Source organism: Chelonoidis abingdonii, chromosome 2 (genome assembly GCF_003597395.2).
Source record: "Chelonoidis abingdonii isolate Lonesome George chromosome 2, CheloAbing_2.0, whole genome shotgun sequence".
NCBI lineage: Eukaryota > Metazoa > Chordata > Testudines > Testudinidae > Chelonoidis > Chelonoidis abingdonii.
The window spans coordinates 31,350,733-31,366,478 of NC_133770.1; the positions used below are offsets into that span (position 1 = coordinate 31,350,733).

Here is a 15,746-nt window from a genome sequence, read left to right on the forward strand (position 1 = left end):
TGCTTATCAACAAGAAAGCAGAGACCAATACAATATTTATTTGTGGGACTTATTGTTTGACCATTGGCCTAAAGGGTCAAAGACAGGATCCTAGAAGATTGAAAACAATCAGCTATAAGGATTAAACCTCACTATACAAGACAAAAGAAGAACTTTGGTATTTGTTAAGAAGGATTTTACATCACAGAAGGTCAAAATAAGCAATATTATTCGCTGCAAAACTCAAGAGTTCAAGTACAAGCAAAGGAATGCACATTTTATTCTGATTCAGTAAAGGAACTTTTACACAACCTAAAATGCAGATAATTCCTCACTGAATTCAGTCCAGAGCTTTGATTTTGAGTCACATGTAAGCAAAGACCCTGGCTCATACTACAGCCTCTTTGCCCCTGCTCAGTGAAGCTTAGAAGCTATAAAGCTGCCCTAACCAGGCAGCTGAGGTTTCTTCCAGCATAGCACAATCCTTGGATGGCACAGACCCAGTGTAGCTGGCCCTCCATACATTGTGCCCTCCATACAGACTCCTGGCATGAGGAATATGCCAGGAGAAAAGAGGCATTGCCAGACCATTGCTACACTCTGGTGATCCTCAGCTCACCTAATGGTCCCTGAAACTGTTGTATCTTGCTTGATGGAGGGGGTCAAACAGGTCCTCACAGGAGTATCTAGGCAGCATATAGCTATCTTTACACACATCTAATGTGATGCACTGAGCACAGCTCATCTGAGCATGAGGTTCAGGACCTATCCAATTTATCCCAGTCTAACTATAATGGATTAACAATTGCATTCAATATTGTCATGTATATGGTGTCTTCTTTAATTTTCTTCCCAAAGCCCCAGTACAGCAGAGAAACTGTTAAGCACTGGTATGTTATATAGAGGCATCTTCCAGGCTTAGTTGCTTGCAGAAATTATGCTATGAGTATAATGACATATTCCTCCGTGCAAAAAACTTTCAACTTTGGATTGTTGGTATGTGTAAAACACAGAATTATAAACTACAATTAAAAGAAAATACATTAATTTTAAAAAATGGTGTGTTTCCTTTCTCCCTTAAGGTATTTCAAGGGAATGTCAACCCCACTGATGTTATGTATAGGACGTTTCCCAAGCCAGCGTTAGCACGATTTGTTCGGATCAGACCTGCAAGCTGGGAAAATGGGATATCACTGAGATTTGAAGTTTATGGATGTAAGATAACAGGTAGGTATCAGGAAGATTTTGGAAACCTGACATTTGTTGTACTTACATTTGACACTTCCTTCTTTTTCTGTATAATGATTCTGTTTCCTAAAAAATGACTATTCTTGTAGAGTTGCCTGGCCAAAAAGGGACCCTGGCGACGGCCATTAAAAGTCCAGTCAGTGGCGTAGTGAGGCTAATGTGGGTTATCTGCCTCCCCGGCTCCGCACGGCTCCTGGAAGCAGTGGCATATCACCCCTCTGCCTTCTAGGCATTGGGACAGCCAAGGGGCTCCGCACTCTGCGTATGCTCCAAGCGCCAGCTCCACAGCTCCACAGCCAATGGGAGCTGTGGGGGCAGCACCTTTGGACGGGGCAGTGCGCAGAGCTGCCTGACCATGCTGCCGCATAGGAGCCAGAGGGGGAACATGCCACTGCTTCCAGGAGCTGCTTGAGGCAAGCGCCACCAGGATCCTGCACTCCTGACCTCCTCCTGCTCCCCAAACCCCTACCCCAGCCCTGATCCCCCTCCCACCTTCTGAACCTCTCAGCCCCAGCCCAGAGTGCCCTCCTGCATCCCAAATCCCTCAGCCCCAGCCCCACACCAGAGCCCACACCCCAGCCGAAGTTCTCAACTTCCCGTTGCTGCAACCCCCGCCCCACTCCTGATCCCCCTCCTGCCCTCAGAACACCTCCTACACCCTAAACTCCTCATCATCAGCCCATCCCAGAGTCTGCACCTTCTGCCCCAGCCAAGAGCCCCCTCCCACACTCTGACCCCTCAGCCCCAGCCTGGAGCCATCTCCTGCACCCCAAATCCCGCATCTCTGACCCCACACCAGAGCCCACACCCCCAGCCAGAGCCCTGAGCCGCACATCACCTCAACCCCCTACCCCATCTCAGAGCCCCCTCCTACACTCCAAACCCCTCAGCCCGAACCCAGCACTCCTTCCTACACCCCAAATTCCTCATCCCTGGCCCCACAACAGAGCCCACATCCCCAACCAGAGCCTTCACCACCACCCTGCTCCCCAATCCCCTGCCCCAGCCCAGAGCCCCCTCCTACACCCTAAACCCCTTATTTCTGGCCCCATCCCAGAACCCACATCCACCACCCAGAGCCTATACCCCCTTTGACACCCCAACCTTCTGCCTCAGCCCAGAGCCTCCTCCCATACTCTTAAGCCCCTCGGCTCCACCCCCTAGCCCGGAGCACCCTCCTGCACCCCAAACTCCTCATCTCTGGCCTCACCCCAGAGCCCGCACCCCCAGCCAGAGCCCTCATCCCCTCTTGCATCCCAACCCTCGCCTCAACTGGAGTTCCCTCCCGCACCATGAAGACTTCACTTCTGGCCCCAGCTGGAGCCCTCACCCACTCCTGCACCCCAATGCCCTGAGGCATCCCGGTGAAAATGAGTGAGTGAGCGTGGGGAGAGCAAGCAATAGAGGGGGAGGGATGGAGTGAGTGAGGGTGGGGCCTCAGAGAAGGGGCAGAGTAGGGGCGGGGTACAATTTTCTTTTACTTATTTTACTATGTCATGTGTTACTCTTTTTACAGTCCCTCGGCTGGCCCTCCTTTCCGCACCCCATAGTCTCCAAGATATTCCCAGTTAGGCCAAGGGCTTTATTATTAGATTTATTAAGGAGTTCATTTTGTATTTCAAAGCCAGGAAAATGTAACATGGGATGAACAAAAAACCTTTGTCCCGTCACTTAATATGAAGCTAGCTATGAATACCACCCAATGTTAATATGAGTATCTAAACAGGGTGTATTTGCACTTGAAACTCAAATCAGCATTTATATGAGGTGCATAAATGCCTAAGTGCTTATTTGGGTACTAGGATTTGTATGTTCTCTTTATAGTATATAGTGGGTACCCAAGTTGAAAATCAGATAAGATGTGAACGCACAGATCTACAAACCATTCCAACAGCTAGATGTATAAGGCCAGATTCCCATTTGTGAAAGAACATTACTCTGGTTGGAGTGCTGTTGCCCCCATGTGGCACAGAAATCTCCCCCAATAATCTGTGTAAACACTTTTGTAACGGCAGCATATGGCCCTCATTACTAGCAAAATGCTGTCTTTAAAAAAAACAAAACCAAAATAATTATTGTTGAATACAATGAGTGCAATCAGGAACTTTAAAAAGTTACTATTTTTTTATATTCTTCTAATTCCCATTTTCTTCAACAAATGTGTTAAATGTTTTAATTTAAAACAAAAGTAAACTTGTGGGCTAAGACTTTTCATGACACATTTCACCTTGTAGGAAATTCTAATGGTTTCAATATAAACCATTAAAAATACAAGTTTTACTATAAATGTCAATTGCCCTTTATCGTTTAGAGTGTTGTTGTATCTATATTGGTTCCAGGATACAAGAGAGACTAGATGGGAGAGGTAATATATTTTACTAGACCAACTTCTGTTGGTGAAAGAGACAAGCTTTCAGGCTACACCAAGCTCTTCTTCAAACCAGAACTTCTGTTGGTGAAAGAGACAAACTTTCGAGCTACACAGACCTCTTCTTCAGACATGAAAATAACTACTATCTAGACCAGTAACAAAATAGTATAGAATTTATACAATTACTAATTTCTGCAAACTGCTTTACTGATTAATAACCAGCAATGGCAAACTTCAGAATGTTTGGAATTTCTATTTGAATAAGCATCCACAAGTTCAGATGTGACCTCTCCCGTCCTTGGTTTAGCAATCAGGCTGGAAAACTCATAAGAATAGAGTTGACAATAAGTTTTCTTATACTTCCTGGTTCCCATTAGGCCAGAAATACTTGTGGTATTTCGGTACTTCCACTACCTTCCAAAATGAGGAAGTACAAAATTAAGCAAACAAAAAATAAATTAAATTAAAGACTCAAGCAAAATGAGATTTGAGTTTGGAGGAAAGAGTCCAGTTATTTCTTATATTCTTTGAACTGGCTGTGGCATGTCTTTTTCTGCTTTGGTGCTATGGCTGTATCAGATTTGCAGAGATTAACTGTTAAACATGGTCTGTTTCTTCCATAGATTATCCTTGCTCTGGGATGTTGGGTATGGTGTCTGGACTCATTACCGACTCTCAGATTACAGCATCTAGTCAAGTTGATCGAAACTGGATCCCAGAAAATGCTCGTCTTATAACAAGCCGTTCAGGCTGGGCACTGCCACCAACTACTCACTCGTATTCGAAGGAATGGCTTCAAGTAGACCTCGGTGAAGAGAAAATAGTGCGAGGCATAATTGTTCAGGGAGGCAAGCACCGAGAAAACAAAGTGTTCATGAAAAAATTCAAGATTGGCTACAGCAATAATGGATCCGATTGGAAAATGATCATGGATGCCAGTAAGAAGAAGACAAAGGTGAGGAAGAAATCACTATATCATGAATTCCCTTTTACAAAGCACTTGCATAGCTCCGATCTTTGAAAAAGGGTTGTCTAGGCTAGGTCTAGGCTAAATAGGAAGACTTCTTCAGCAGCAAATCTAAAGGGATGTTACTAAAACAGTACCGTGACTGTGGTCAGGCTCCAGCAGGCCAATCCCAAGTTGCTCCTCACTGCTATGGAGCTTTTGCTTATTTATCATCCCCCGGAAATGAGTGTGATCCCTGTTTCTGTTCAGTCATGTGCAGCAGGCATGCTGTGGGTCTGAGGTAGGCCTCGGAATCCTTTGCAATGCTGTGGTGATAAATGCTGAAAAGAAATGCTGGAGGGTCTATTCTTAGCCGGGCTACTGGCTTTGTGTGAATTCAGGCATATCACTAAATCTGTCTGTGCTTCATTTTCCCTAGCTGTAAAATGGGGACAATGCTATTTATCTCAAAGGGCTGATCTGGGGATTTCTGAATTATATGTAAAGTGAATTGGTATAGAGGTGCTCTGTAAGGCCTGATGCAATGCCCATTGAAATCAATGAAAACTCCCAAATTATTTTGATAAAATATGGATCCCGTCTTCAACGCACAGTGCTATTATATTATTACTAGTTTAGGATTTGGGAGCCTGTCTGGGAACTAAAGGCAACTGTCACACATGGCTGAGCAGAAATAGCAAAAACTTTACAGAGGAGGAAATGACATAGACAGATGACCAAGTGGGTTGTTGTGTGACTGAGTTGGTAAGAGAAAGAAAAGAGATCAACAATCAACAGCAGGCCCCAAATACTGTATTTGCCTTGGTCCAGTCCTAGATGCACGCTCTGGAATGTTTTAAAAATATTTAACCAAAACCCCAGCCATTTAGTTTCATGTGCCATTTTGGTATCTTTGCCCAGAGTGTACATTTAGATATTTTTGCCTAAAAGGACACTGTCACCTCCATAATTTGCCTGTGCCTCCTACTCTATTGCTTAAGAGAGATCACCATTCACTGTGCAGGGCATACTGCTTTGCTACTGGCACGGTAATGACAAGGAACCATGAATTGTACCTACAATAAGGGAATAAAGAATCATAGAATCATAGAATGTCAGGGTTGGAAAGGACCTCAGGAGGTCATCTAGTCCAACCCCCTGCTCAAAGCAGGACCAGTCCCCAAGAGAGGAAGAGCAATGACAAATGCAGCATAAAACTCCACACACCTGATTAGCCGCTCTTTATCCAAGTTCTGTTAGTCTGGAGTTCAGGTATAAAGACTGTTCTCTCCTCTGGCCCTATCAATCCATTAGCTAAACCTGTGTGTCCTAAAAAGAAAGAGATAATGTGTTTTCCAGTCCTGTGGCTAAGTGAACCCATGACTAGCTTTTCTTGGCACATTTTGTAAATCTTAGGCTTCATTCTTTTCTGTTGTAACTCCACAGAAAAGTCCTTCTCAGTCCTGAGTTCTTCTTAGTTGATTATTTTTTTCCCTCATTTGTTTTGGGGATAAACACAAAATGGGGTCTTCCTTTGAAATTGACTACTCTTTCTCATTACTATGAGTTGTGATTTTACCATAAAGTGTGAAGAGGGTGTAAATCAATACTGAGATCTAACCATTTCTCTGTTAAAAAGGATGTTGTTTTGACAAGTACTTTCACGCTATGGCTCAATGAGAAAAAAAAATGTTACCATATGCTTTTAAATGGTACACCGTATGCTACATGGCCTTCTGTTTTCTAATCCAAGTACTTGCCATAGTTGTCAAAAGCTAACAATGTTGACAAAAAAAGAATGCTAGCTAACCTATTTAAGTCCGTCCAGAGCTTTCATTGCTATCAGAAATTAACTTCCAAGATTAATAGCTTTTTTTAAAATGTTGTGTTTTATAACATTAAAATCCTGCCCAAAAATTCAAAACATTTTCTGCCTTAGAAAAAGTTTTATTAAAAGAGAATCTGATAAATCCTAGGATTTGGGAAACTGATGGATTTAAAATGTTAATACATGAATGTATTATTTTTAAATGTTAATAAAGCTGGACTGTACGGAATGCTAGTTATATTGAGTCCCAGCATGAAAGTGGATTGGAAACATCCCTGTTTTATGAAATGAAACGCATCGCTTTCCCTTGGGTAAAATCTTGACTTTGAAAAACAAACAATTGCATGCTATACAAGTAAAGAAAGAACTCTGAAAAACTAAGTGGATATAAAACACTGTCCTGTGTCTACCACCTCTTTTACTCTATCTCCCCATCCGTGCCTTCATCTCATTTCACTTGGACTATTATAATTCTCTTCTCCGTAGTCTCCTCAATTTCCAGCTCTTCCAGACTCCAGCATGTCTCCACCCACCTCAAACGTACAAAGAAACATATATCACTTCAATCCATAGGCAACTTCATTAGCTCCCCACTCATTTTAGGATTCAATTTATGTTTGCCCTGTTTCTGTGTAACCCCTCTGTGGACCTGCTCCTACCTACATCATAAAGCTTGTCTCTCTTTTTCCATTCTCCCTCCTAACTCCTTCTACTCATCTAATACTGACCTTCTCACTCTCCTTCCATGCTCTCTGGCCACTGATGTTGCAAGAATCTTCTCCTTTGCATCTCCTGCCATCTGGAACACTCTTCCTTAATCCATCTGTCAGGCTGACTTTGTTTTAAAAATGTCGTTAAGAACTATATCTTTTCTCTCTTTCCAACACTTATTAGCTTCCCTTTTTCTGAGTTATTGTTTGTCTTTGTAACCAAATAAAGCATTTTATGGTACAGCCTATATGAAAGACACAACTCACAATCATGTTTTGTTGTATGCCCCTTCCTCCACCCCTGCAAAGAAGACTAGTAGGTGTTGGAAATGAACAGTCAAAACTGAATCATAGGCAGGTCTATACTACAAAAGACAATGATTCAATATAATTATGATTTGATATAAATCTAGATGCCTATTAAATTCTAATGCCTAGGTGTCAGTGCTGAGTACTGATGTCTTTTACAGCACAGTTTTCATTATTATATGTTGCTATTAAGACTATTATTAAAAGGGAAGTCATGATTCCTTAGATAACATATGTCTGCCTACTTTTATACGTAAAATGGCTTGTCATATTCTTTCTCATACAGTAGGTAGCTACTCTGACCTTTTGAGCTGTATTAATATACAAATATAAAAAGAAAGCCTTAATAATTGTAAATTAATTAGATGCAAATCGCAGTGCCTTCTGAATACCCGTTCCTGACAGAAATCTTCTGAATCCTCTCAGAACACTAGCCGACCTAGTGCTCTTTGAAAGAAATCTCAGAAATCCAGTCTCCCATTGAGAGTGAGGGTCGTGTCATTTTTATAAGCAGCTCTTAATACCAGTTATCCTAGCTATTGGTATATTTACCATTATTGGTACTATTGTTTTTTTGTGACTGATACTCAAGACTCAACTCCCCATTTAGGGCCAGATTTTGCTCTGATTGATTTCAAAAGGAGCAGAAGCATATCCTCTAGAATAATAATTTATTACAAGGCCTTGCATATGCATATGTACACCACCCACTTAACTGTGCCTAGTTCACTACACAATAAGGCTTGGTGTGCTCCAAAGCCAGTCTCTCAGACGCTCCAAACAGCCCAAGATTAATTGTGGGTTAGACCATGCACAACTGAATAGGAAGCAGCAGGGCACTAGCTGGTACAGCCAAAGTCTCAATCGAGTACACTTGTACACTTGCCAAAAAGGGTTGGGAGCCACTGATTTACTATATAGAAACTTAAACCGAAAACAGGTGGCATTTTTAGAATTACAGTGAAAAAAAAACAATAATCAGTTTTTCCCTGTGGCCTATCCCTGCACTGAAATACAAAATCAGATTTTCCTGCAGCCTCTGCGTTGTCTGCCTTTGGATCACTAGCAGTAGAGTGCTGTATGTTGAGTTGTGGTCTCATCCAAACAAGAAGGGTATCTGGCAGCTGCTTTTCTTATCAATGCAAAAATGAAGCTTCATCCTGAATGACTAAGAGCTGGAAGTTCCCTTAAATGTCACCGTAATCTCAAATTTGGATTCCAGTTCAAAGGAGATTTTGATTAGTATTGTAATTCATCCAGTTCTTATGCAGTAAACTCTCAGCTGCCTTACACACAATTTGTTGCTCTGTTCTTTTGTCTATCCTGTACCTCAGTGAAATAATTTTATGAGTAATGCTGGAATTCAGGAGATCTGGGTTCCATTTCTGGCAGTGCTACACAGCTCCTGTATGATTCTGGGCACTTAATACTCTGTTCCCCATCCATAAAATGGAAATAATATTTCCTTTTTCCTACCATTTATTCTCTAAATTTGGAATGTAAGTTCATGTCAGGAACTGTTGTTTACTGTGTATGTGCTGTATGTGGATAGCATCTAGCACAATGGGGCCTTGATCACAATTGGTGCCTTCAGGTATTAATGAAATACAAATAATAAATAGTAATAACTTGATCTATATACAGAATTTCCATTTCACTGACATCAGCAGGAGTCACAAGCAGTTGAAAACTGCAGTATAGCTAAGGGATATAAGGGACAATGCTGCTGAGAGATGAGATTTTTGTCCCAAAGGCATGTCCATCAACCTGCTTTGCCCTCTTAAATTCTGTGGGGTACTTTTTGCAGCTGTCAGTAGGTAGTTTTCTTTGTTCTTATTCAAGACCAGTGTCACTGGAAGAACTCTTGCAGCTACTGCTCCTGGAGTTTAATTTACACCTTTTTGAAATAACTATAACTTATGAAACTTTGACTCTGTCACTGGGGGAAATCAGATTAAAGTTTTCTCTTGAATAGTTGGGTTATTATTATAACTACTTAAAAGGTGACAGGATCTTTTCCTCAGTCATTTTCCCCCCATGAAGTGCTGAAAATATCACCCAGTAAAACCCCAGATCAGAGTGTCATTCAAAAACATGTCTCATTAGACACTCAGCTCCTATGACCCTGATAGATTGGTTGCTACTGAGTTTATGAAAAATGAAATGTGTCACTTTTCAGAGAAGCTTTAACTACATGTTCCTTCCTCATTTAAGAAAAGAAAGTCAGGCACTTATTAAATTAGTAGGATTTGGCCTACTTCTCATCCTATTCAAACGCTAAAGACTTAAAGAAAAAAATACAATTGTTGAAAGCGATCTTTTTTTTTTTTTAACAAGCAGCATTTGTCATGCCTTGCAGACTTTTGAAGGCAACACCAACTATGATACCCCTGAGCTACGGACTTTTGAACCCATAACAACCAGATTAATCCGTGTCTACCCTGAGAGAGCCACACATGGAGGATTAGGGCTGAGAATGGAACTACTGGGCTGTGAATTTGAAGGTAATTGCTCTGACAGAGATGAATGAATTGTATTAATTATTTTCATAGAGATACACTCTGGCTTGGACTACTGCTGAGCACAGCTGCTCCCATAGGAATATCTCATGGGACTCTTGTAGTAAACTGACATCAGTGCTGCTTCTTGGCCTGGTCAGTACCCTCACTGAGGACATTTGAATATGTCTGCGGCACTAAGTTATATATTATTCTTTCCACAATACCTTTTGTGAATCCTTGTGATGGTTTCACTGCATAGAGTCTTCTGCTCCTTTAAGCAATCTCAGGATTACTTGTATAACAGAAGAGGGGTGTGCAGCACTTTTCAGAGAGACCAAAGATGCGTCCCTACCCCCAAGTGGTTTGCAATTGAGGTTAGTTCTATGACATGACACAGGAGGAGAAGGCTTCTAAGAATGGGGAGGCAGATTTACACAAAATAAGATGATGAGGACACTTTCTGCAAGATAGGCATCGTGTTCTCCACTGTGGTGGGTTTGATAGATTGGTTGAGTGGTTGTTATTGTTTTTTGTTTGTTTGGACGTTTTTGCTAATCAAGGCCCCAGTTCTGATCAGGCACCTAAAAGACAGATGGCCAGGCCAAGCAAAGTCGAGGAATCAATCCTGCAACACTGCCCTGCAGTATCACAGTGGCTTTATTTCTGTTATACCAAAAAAGTGATATGCATTTGGTCATCTTATCTGATGGATGATAGTTCAGTAGGGCGGCCATTACAAACCATAAAGCTGCTGATCTTCTACATTATTCTTATTTATATTTATGAAGCACCACTATTCAAGTCTATTGAGGTTCTTATACTAGTCCTATTACAGTGGTATCTGAGCACCTTCCAAAGATAAATTAAAGCAACTAGTATATGACGTGATTCCTTCTCTATTCCATTCCCCAGGGGAAAGTGTGGGAGGTGTGATTATTAAAGCTGATGAGCTATATGCTGTTATTTGTGAAAGCCGGGTTGAAGAAGTGTGATTCACACTTGGCCTGCAAAGTGATGAGGTTGGAAGGAGTTCTGTTTCTGGGGCCATTCTCAATTCCTGTGGGAGTTCTCAGTTCCTGCAGGTCATCGCCCTTGCTTTTGATCAAAGAGAGAAGATACAATACTTGCCCAAAAGGCCCTTGCTGTCTATGTGTGCAATCATTCTCCCATTGAACTCAATGGCAGTTTTGCTAATGATGTTCATAGGAACAGAATCAGACCCTAAATCAGACACACCAGACTACATAGTACTCTACTCAGAAGGAAAGTGGGAGGGCATAAAGACTCTCCCTTCTGTGTATTCATTCAAGGGTTGAGCACAATCACAGTCTTTATGCTCACCTGAACACAAAGGTGAGTGAGGATAGTGCCATTAGAATTACTAGCCACTCCAAAAGTGGTGAAGAGTTGGGTCCATGGCTCCACCACACTATCTTGTCCTGACAGCAGAATTGGCTAGCCAAAGAAGGGATATAAATGGTGATAGTGCCAGCAATGCCCCTCTGCCATGTACATTGGCCAAACCAGACAGTCTCTATGCAAAAGAATAAATGGACACAAATCTGACATCAGGAATAACAACATTCAAAAACCAGTAGGAGAACACTTCAACCTCTCTGGCCATTCAGTAACAGATTTAAAGGTGGCAATTTTGCAACAGAAAAGCTTCAGAAATAGACTCCAAGGAGAAACTGTTGAACTTGAATTGATATGCAAACTAGATACTATCAATTTAGGCTTAAATAGAAACTGGGAATGGCTGAGCCATTACACACACTGAATCTATTTCCCCCATGTTAACTATCCTCACAGCTTCTTGTCAAACTATCTTAAATGGGCTATCTTGATTATGACTACAAAAGTTTTTTTTCTCCTGCTGACAACAGTTCATCTTAATTAATTAGCCTCTTAGAGTTGGTTGAGTAACTCCCACCTTTTCATGTTCTCTGTATGTATATATATCTCCTCACTATATGTTCCATTCTATGCATCTGATGAAGTGGGCTGTAGCCCATGAAAGCTTATGCTCAAATAAATTTGTTAGTCTTTAAGGTGCCACAAGTACTCCTGTTCTTTTTTTGGTGATAGGAAAGGAGACACCGAAGAAGTCACAACAATATGAGCTGGAGAAGGATCCAGTGGGAATGATTAGCAGGAAGGTTTGCATGCAAGCAGTTGCATTCAGAGAGGTTAGGATGAAATAAGAGCTGAAATGCAGGCAAAAGTGGGATTATACCAGGTCCTCAAGGTCAAGATGAGAAGCTTGAACTTGATGCAGAAGACTAGAGGAAGCCAGTGAAGGGATTCATAGAGAGACATATCTGACTTAAGGAACAGATGAACTATGTATGGGTTGCCAACTCTCCAGGATTGGCCTGCAGTCTCTCGGCATCGTCACTGATCTCCCGGTTACCACTGAAAGCAATCCGGGAGATTTTAATAGGATATTATAAGAAAATGACATTACATCATGTTGGGGGGAAAAAATCTCCCAGAATAGCTCCAGTCAGAATTGGCAACCCTAACTGTACTTCAGTTATGTAGAGACCAGTTCTTGTATGTAACTAGAGCTAGAGTGTGCCTTTAAGGCACAGGCTTGCACACGGGCCCTGTGGATCCACCATGTCTCATCCAGAATGGAGCTGCTAGAGGAACCTCAGTCCATCCTGGAGTTTCTGGCATACAAAAGGACTGCATAACCTGCACCTGGCATGATGGCCAGCTCTGTGGACTAATGCAGAGGCAAGAGGAGTCCAAGAGAGACACACATTACTGCATGAGCTTTGAGTACAGTGACCAGTTGTTACTGAAAATAGCAATATTCCAGAGTAGATAAAAGCTTGAATCAGGCTCCCTGTGCTGATTACATTGAGCCAGCTAACAGCACCTGCCATAGCTACACACTCCTGATATAAAATGTAAATCTTATGTTTAAACAGTGTGTCTGGTGTCTGGGTTTTGTGATTTCCCAGTTGTTATCACTGTTTGTTCGGGGGACATTGGGTTTTAGCTACATTTTCTGGCACCTTTCACAAATCACAGCTCTTAATTATAATAACAAAAGGTCAGACCTTTATTGGACAGGCAGTGGCTATCAGAATATCGTCACCAGCCATAAGCAAATCATGTGGCCAGCAGGAGCTACTGACATCATTAATGTCTCATATTTGTGAATATCTTTAAAAAAATAACTCTCAGACCTGCAAATGAAGCAATAGCAACAGCATCGATAATGATGCTTTCCTGTCACTGTTACCCTGTCTATACTCAGACAGTTCCTCTCCCACACAAGCTTTGCAGGGAGCAATTATGTGTTGCCCACTATTTTTAATATTTTAGTTATACAAATACCAGGATGATGCTTAAAACAGTAATCAGAAGAGTGGTATTGGTTTAAACATTTCAAGGATTAATATTTGCTAAGTAAACTCTATTGCATAGAGTTTAGGAAAGAAGCACCAAATCCAGATCAGCATAATCCTAAGTGTCAAATTTTGTCCTGGCTGGTGCTGGAGTAAATGGGAGCAAGGGATCCTGGCAGAGGTGAAAGTAAGCCGGTACACCCCGGTACAGCGTACCAGCAAGAGCCGGTGCACTGTACCAGGGCGGCCCAGCTTCCCCAAGTGGCAATTTAATTGTAGCCAGAGCCCCGCTGCTGGAGTCCTGGGCTCTTTAAATAGCTCCCAGAGCCCTGGAGTAGCGGTGGGACTCTGGGGGCTATTTAAACGACCTGGGCCTCCCGCTGCCTCTACGGCCTCAGCCTTTTAAATAACTGCTGGAGCCCTGCTGCCAGAGCCCTGGAGTGGCAGCGGCAGCCAGGGGCCCCAGCAGTGGTTTAAAGGGCCTGGGGCGGTAGCGGCAGCCGAGCCCTGGGCCCTTTAAACTGCTGCCGGAGCCCCGGGCCCTTTAAACTGCTGCCGGAGCCCCCAGCTGCTGCTGCTACCCCGGTGGGGGAGGGCACTTACCAGTACAGGGCAGGCCAGGGCTGGCTCTGACCCCGCCTATCCCCACCCCTTCCACCCAAGGTCCTGCCCCTTCCAGGGGCCAGAACCAGCCCCAACCCAGCCCCATACTGGTAACTCCCTATTTCTACTTTCACCCCTGGATCCTGGAGATAAATCCTATGATCAAGTCAGGGCAGGATCCTGCTGGAGAGGCCTGCTGGAAACTCATGGTGTCTCCTAGGCTAATGCAAGGATGTCCCAAGGCTAGTGCATGCTCCTGAATGATGTATGTGGGCTGGCTAGCAGAGTCCTGGGCCTGCCTCCCTAATGAGAGATCATGCATGCCTGTGGCTGTGGTGCATGGGCCTGCTGGGCAGTGGAGTCCCTCTGCTGAATGTGAAGTAAATACCCTGCTCTGTAGAAAAAAAGGCTTCCTCTGCCTCTTTCTTCCCCTTCACACAGGCTTCTGCACAGGTCCGCATTCCACTGCCCCAAGGGACCTGGTATGGCCCAGAGGTAGGCCACTAGTGAAGTATTTGGTACGTAGTAAGTGAGTATGCAGTAGTCATTCAGCTCCTTTTCAGAGCATTCCCTCTCACAGGTGCACCCACACGCACACTGCTCTGCAGCAAAAGGATGGCTCTTGTACCAAATACAGCACCACCTCTCTTCCCCTCCCACTTGCCCTGCCCTCTACTCTACCAGATTTCACCCTTCATTAGTAGAAGCACATCACTCATCAAATTGTGAATAATACAAGGGTGTTACTATGATTAAACCCCCCATTCCATCCCTGCACTTCAGATCAAACACTCTTAATGGGAGGTTAAAGGGTGCAGGGGAGGGGGGCAGTGAATAGCAAGGAAATGCAAGGTTATTCTTTTCACCTACTGCAGCACATGGAGCACAGTATACTTTGTTCGTCAAAATCGTGCAGCTGAGACTATGACAAGTCCCCAGAACTCATTTTAACTGAGTAACCCTGGGATTTTGTTTCAGCACCTACATCAATCCCTACCACTACAGAGGGCAATCCTGTGGATGAGTGTGATGATGACCAGGCAAACTGTCACAGCGGAACAGGTGATGACTACCAACTGACAGGTGCAGAAACCATCCTCATTCCATTGCAGCCTCATTTTAGGTCATGTTGATCACCAATTACCAGCTAAATGTCTGTCTTGATTGAATCACTCATGATGAATGGATATTGGTATGCAGTTTGTATTGTCTGCACTGTCACAACATAGGCATCTGCATTTTATATGTGACAATACTTTTGATTGTTTTCTCCACTGTGTAATTTTTGAGGCAAACAATAGCAGATAGGGCATTTTTGGACCAAGATTTGCATCTAATCAAATGCCCTATTTCACTTTCCCTCAGGAAAATAACCCTGCACAGACCTTTAAGAGAAGTTTTATTCTGATACCAAGGGTAGCTTGCCATCTGGGGCAGGATTCCCCGCTCTGCCATTGCCCTTTCCCAGGAAGCCATTGAGTAAACAAACACACACATTCACACATGATCTAGCTCTTCTCCACTGTCCCTCCAACACAGCCATGTAGGGGGTGACTGCCACAGACCAGGGTGTTTATGTTTCTTTTTTGTTCTTCTGCACAGAGCCCCCTTCCCTCTGCATAAGTTGGGGCTGCATAGTCAGCTTAGGTATATTTCTGGGGTTTACGTATCTTGGAGGATTATGTTTCTGGTCTATTGGAAAGGGCCCTCGGTTAGCAGAAATATACACCTACACCAACAGGGCTTATTTTCAGACAAACGGTTACAAGTTATTGCGCTATCACTCCCTTCCATGGTTAGCCTACAAAATCTGTATTGCTTCCTATATCTATTATATAAAATATGGCTTAAATTTGGCACTCTGTATCTGAGAGCACTTTGGATAACCT

General features: G+C 43.0%; 1 protein-coding gene across 1 annotated transcript in view; it reads left to right on the plus strand.

The window, feature by feature from the left end:
• Positions 1–15,746, plus strand: part of NRP1 (neuropilin 1) — a 164,341-nt gene that overhangs the window by 125,190 nt on the left and 23,405 nt on the right. The window contains 4 exon segments of the mRNA XM_032779046.2: positions 1,062–1,206; positions 4,222–4,553; positions 9,751–9,895; positions 14,836–14,940. Of these exon segments, the coding sequence (XP_032634937.2) occupies positions 1,062–1,206; positions 4,222–4,553; positions 9,751–9,895; positions 14,836–14,940 (727 nt within the window).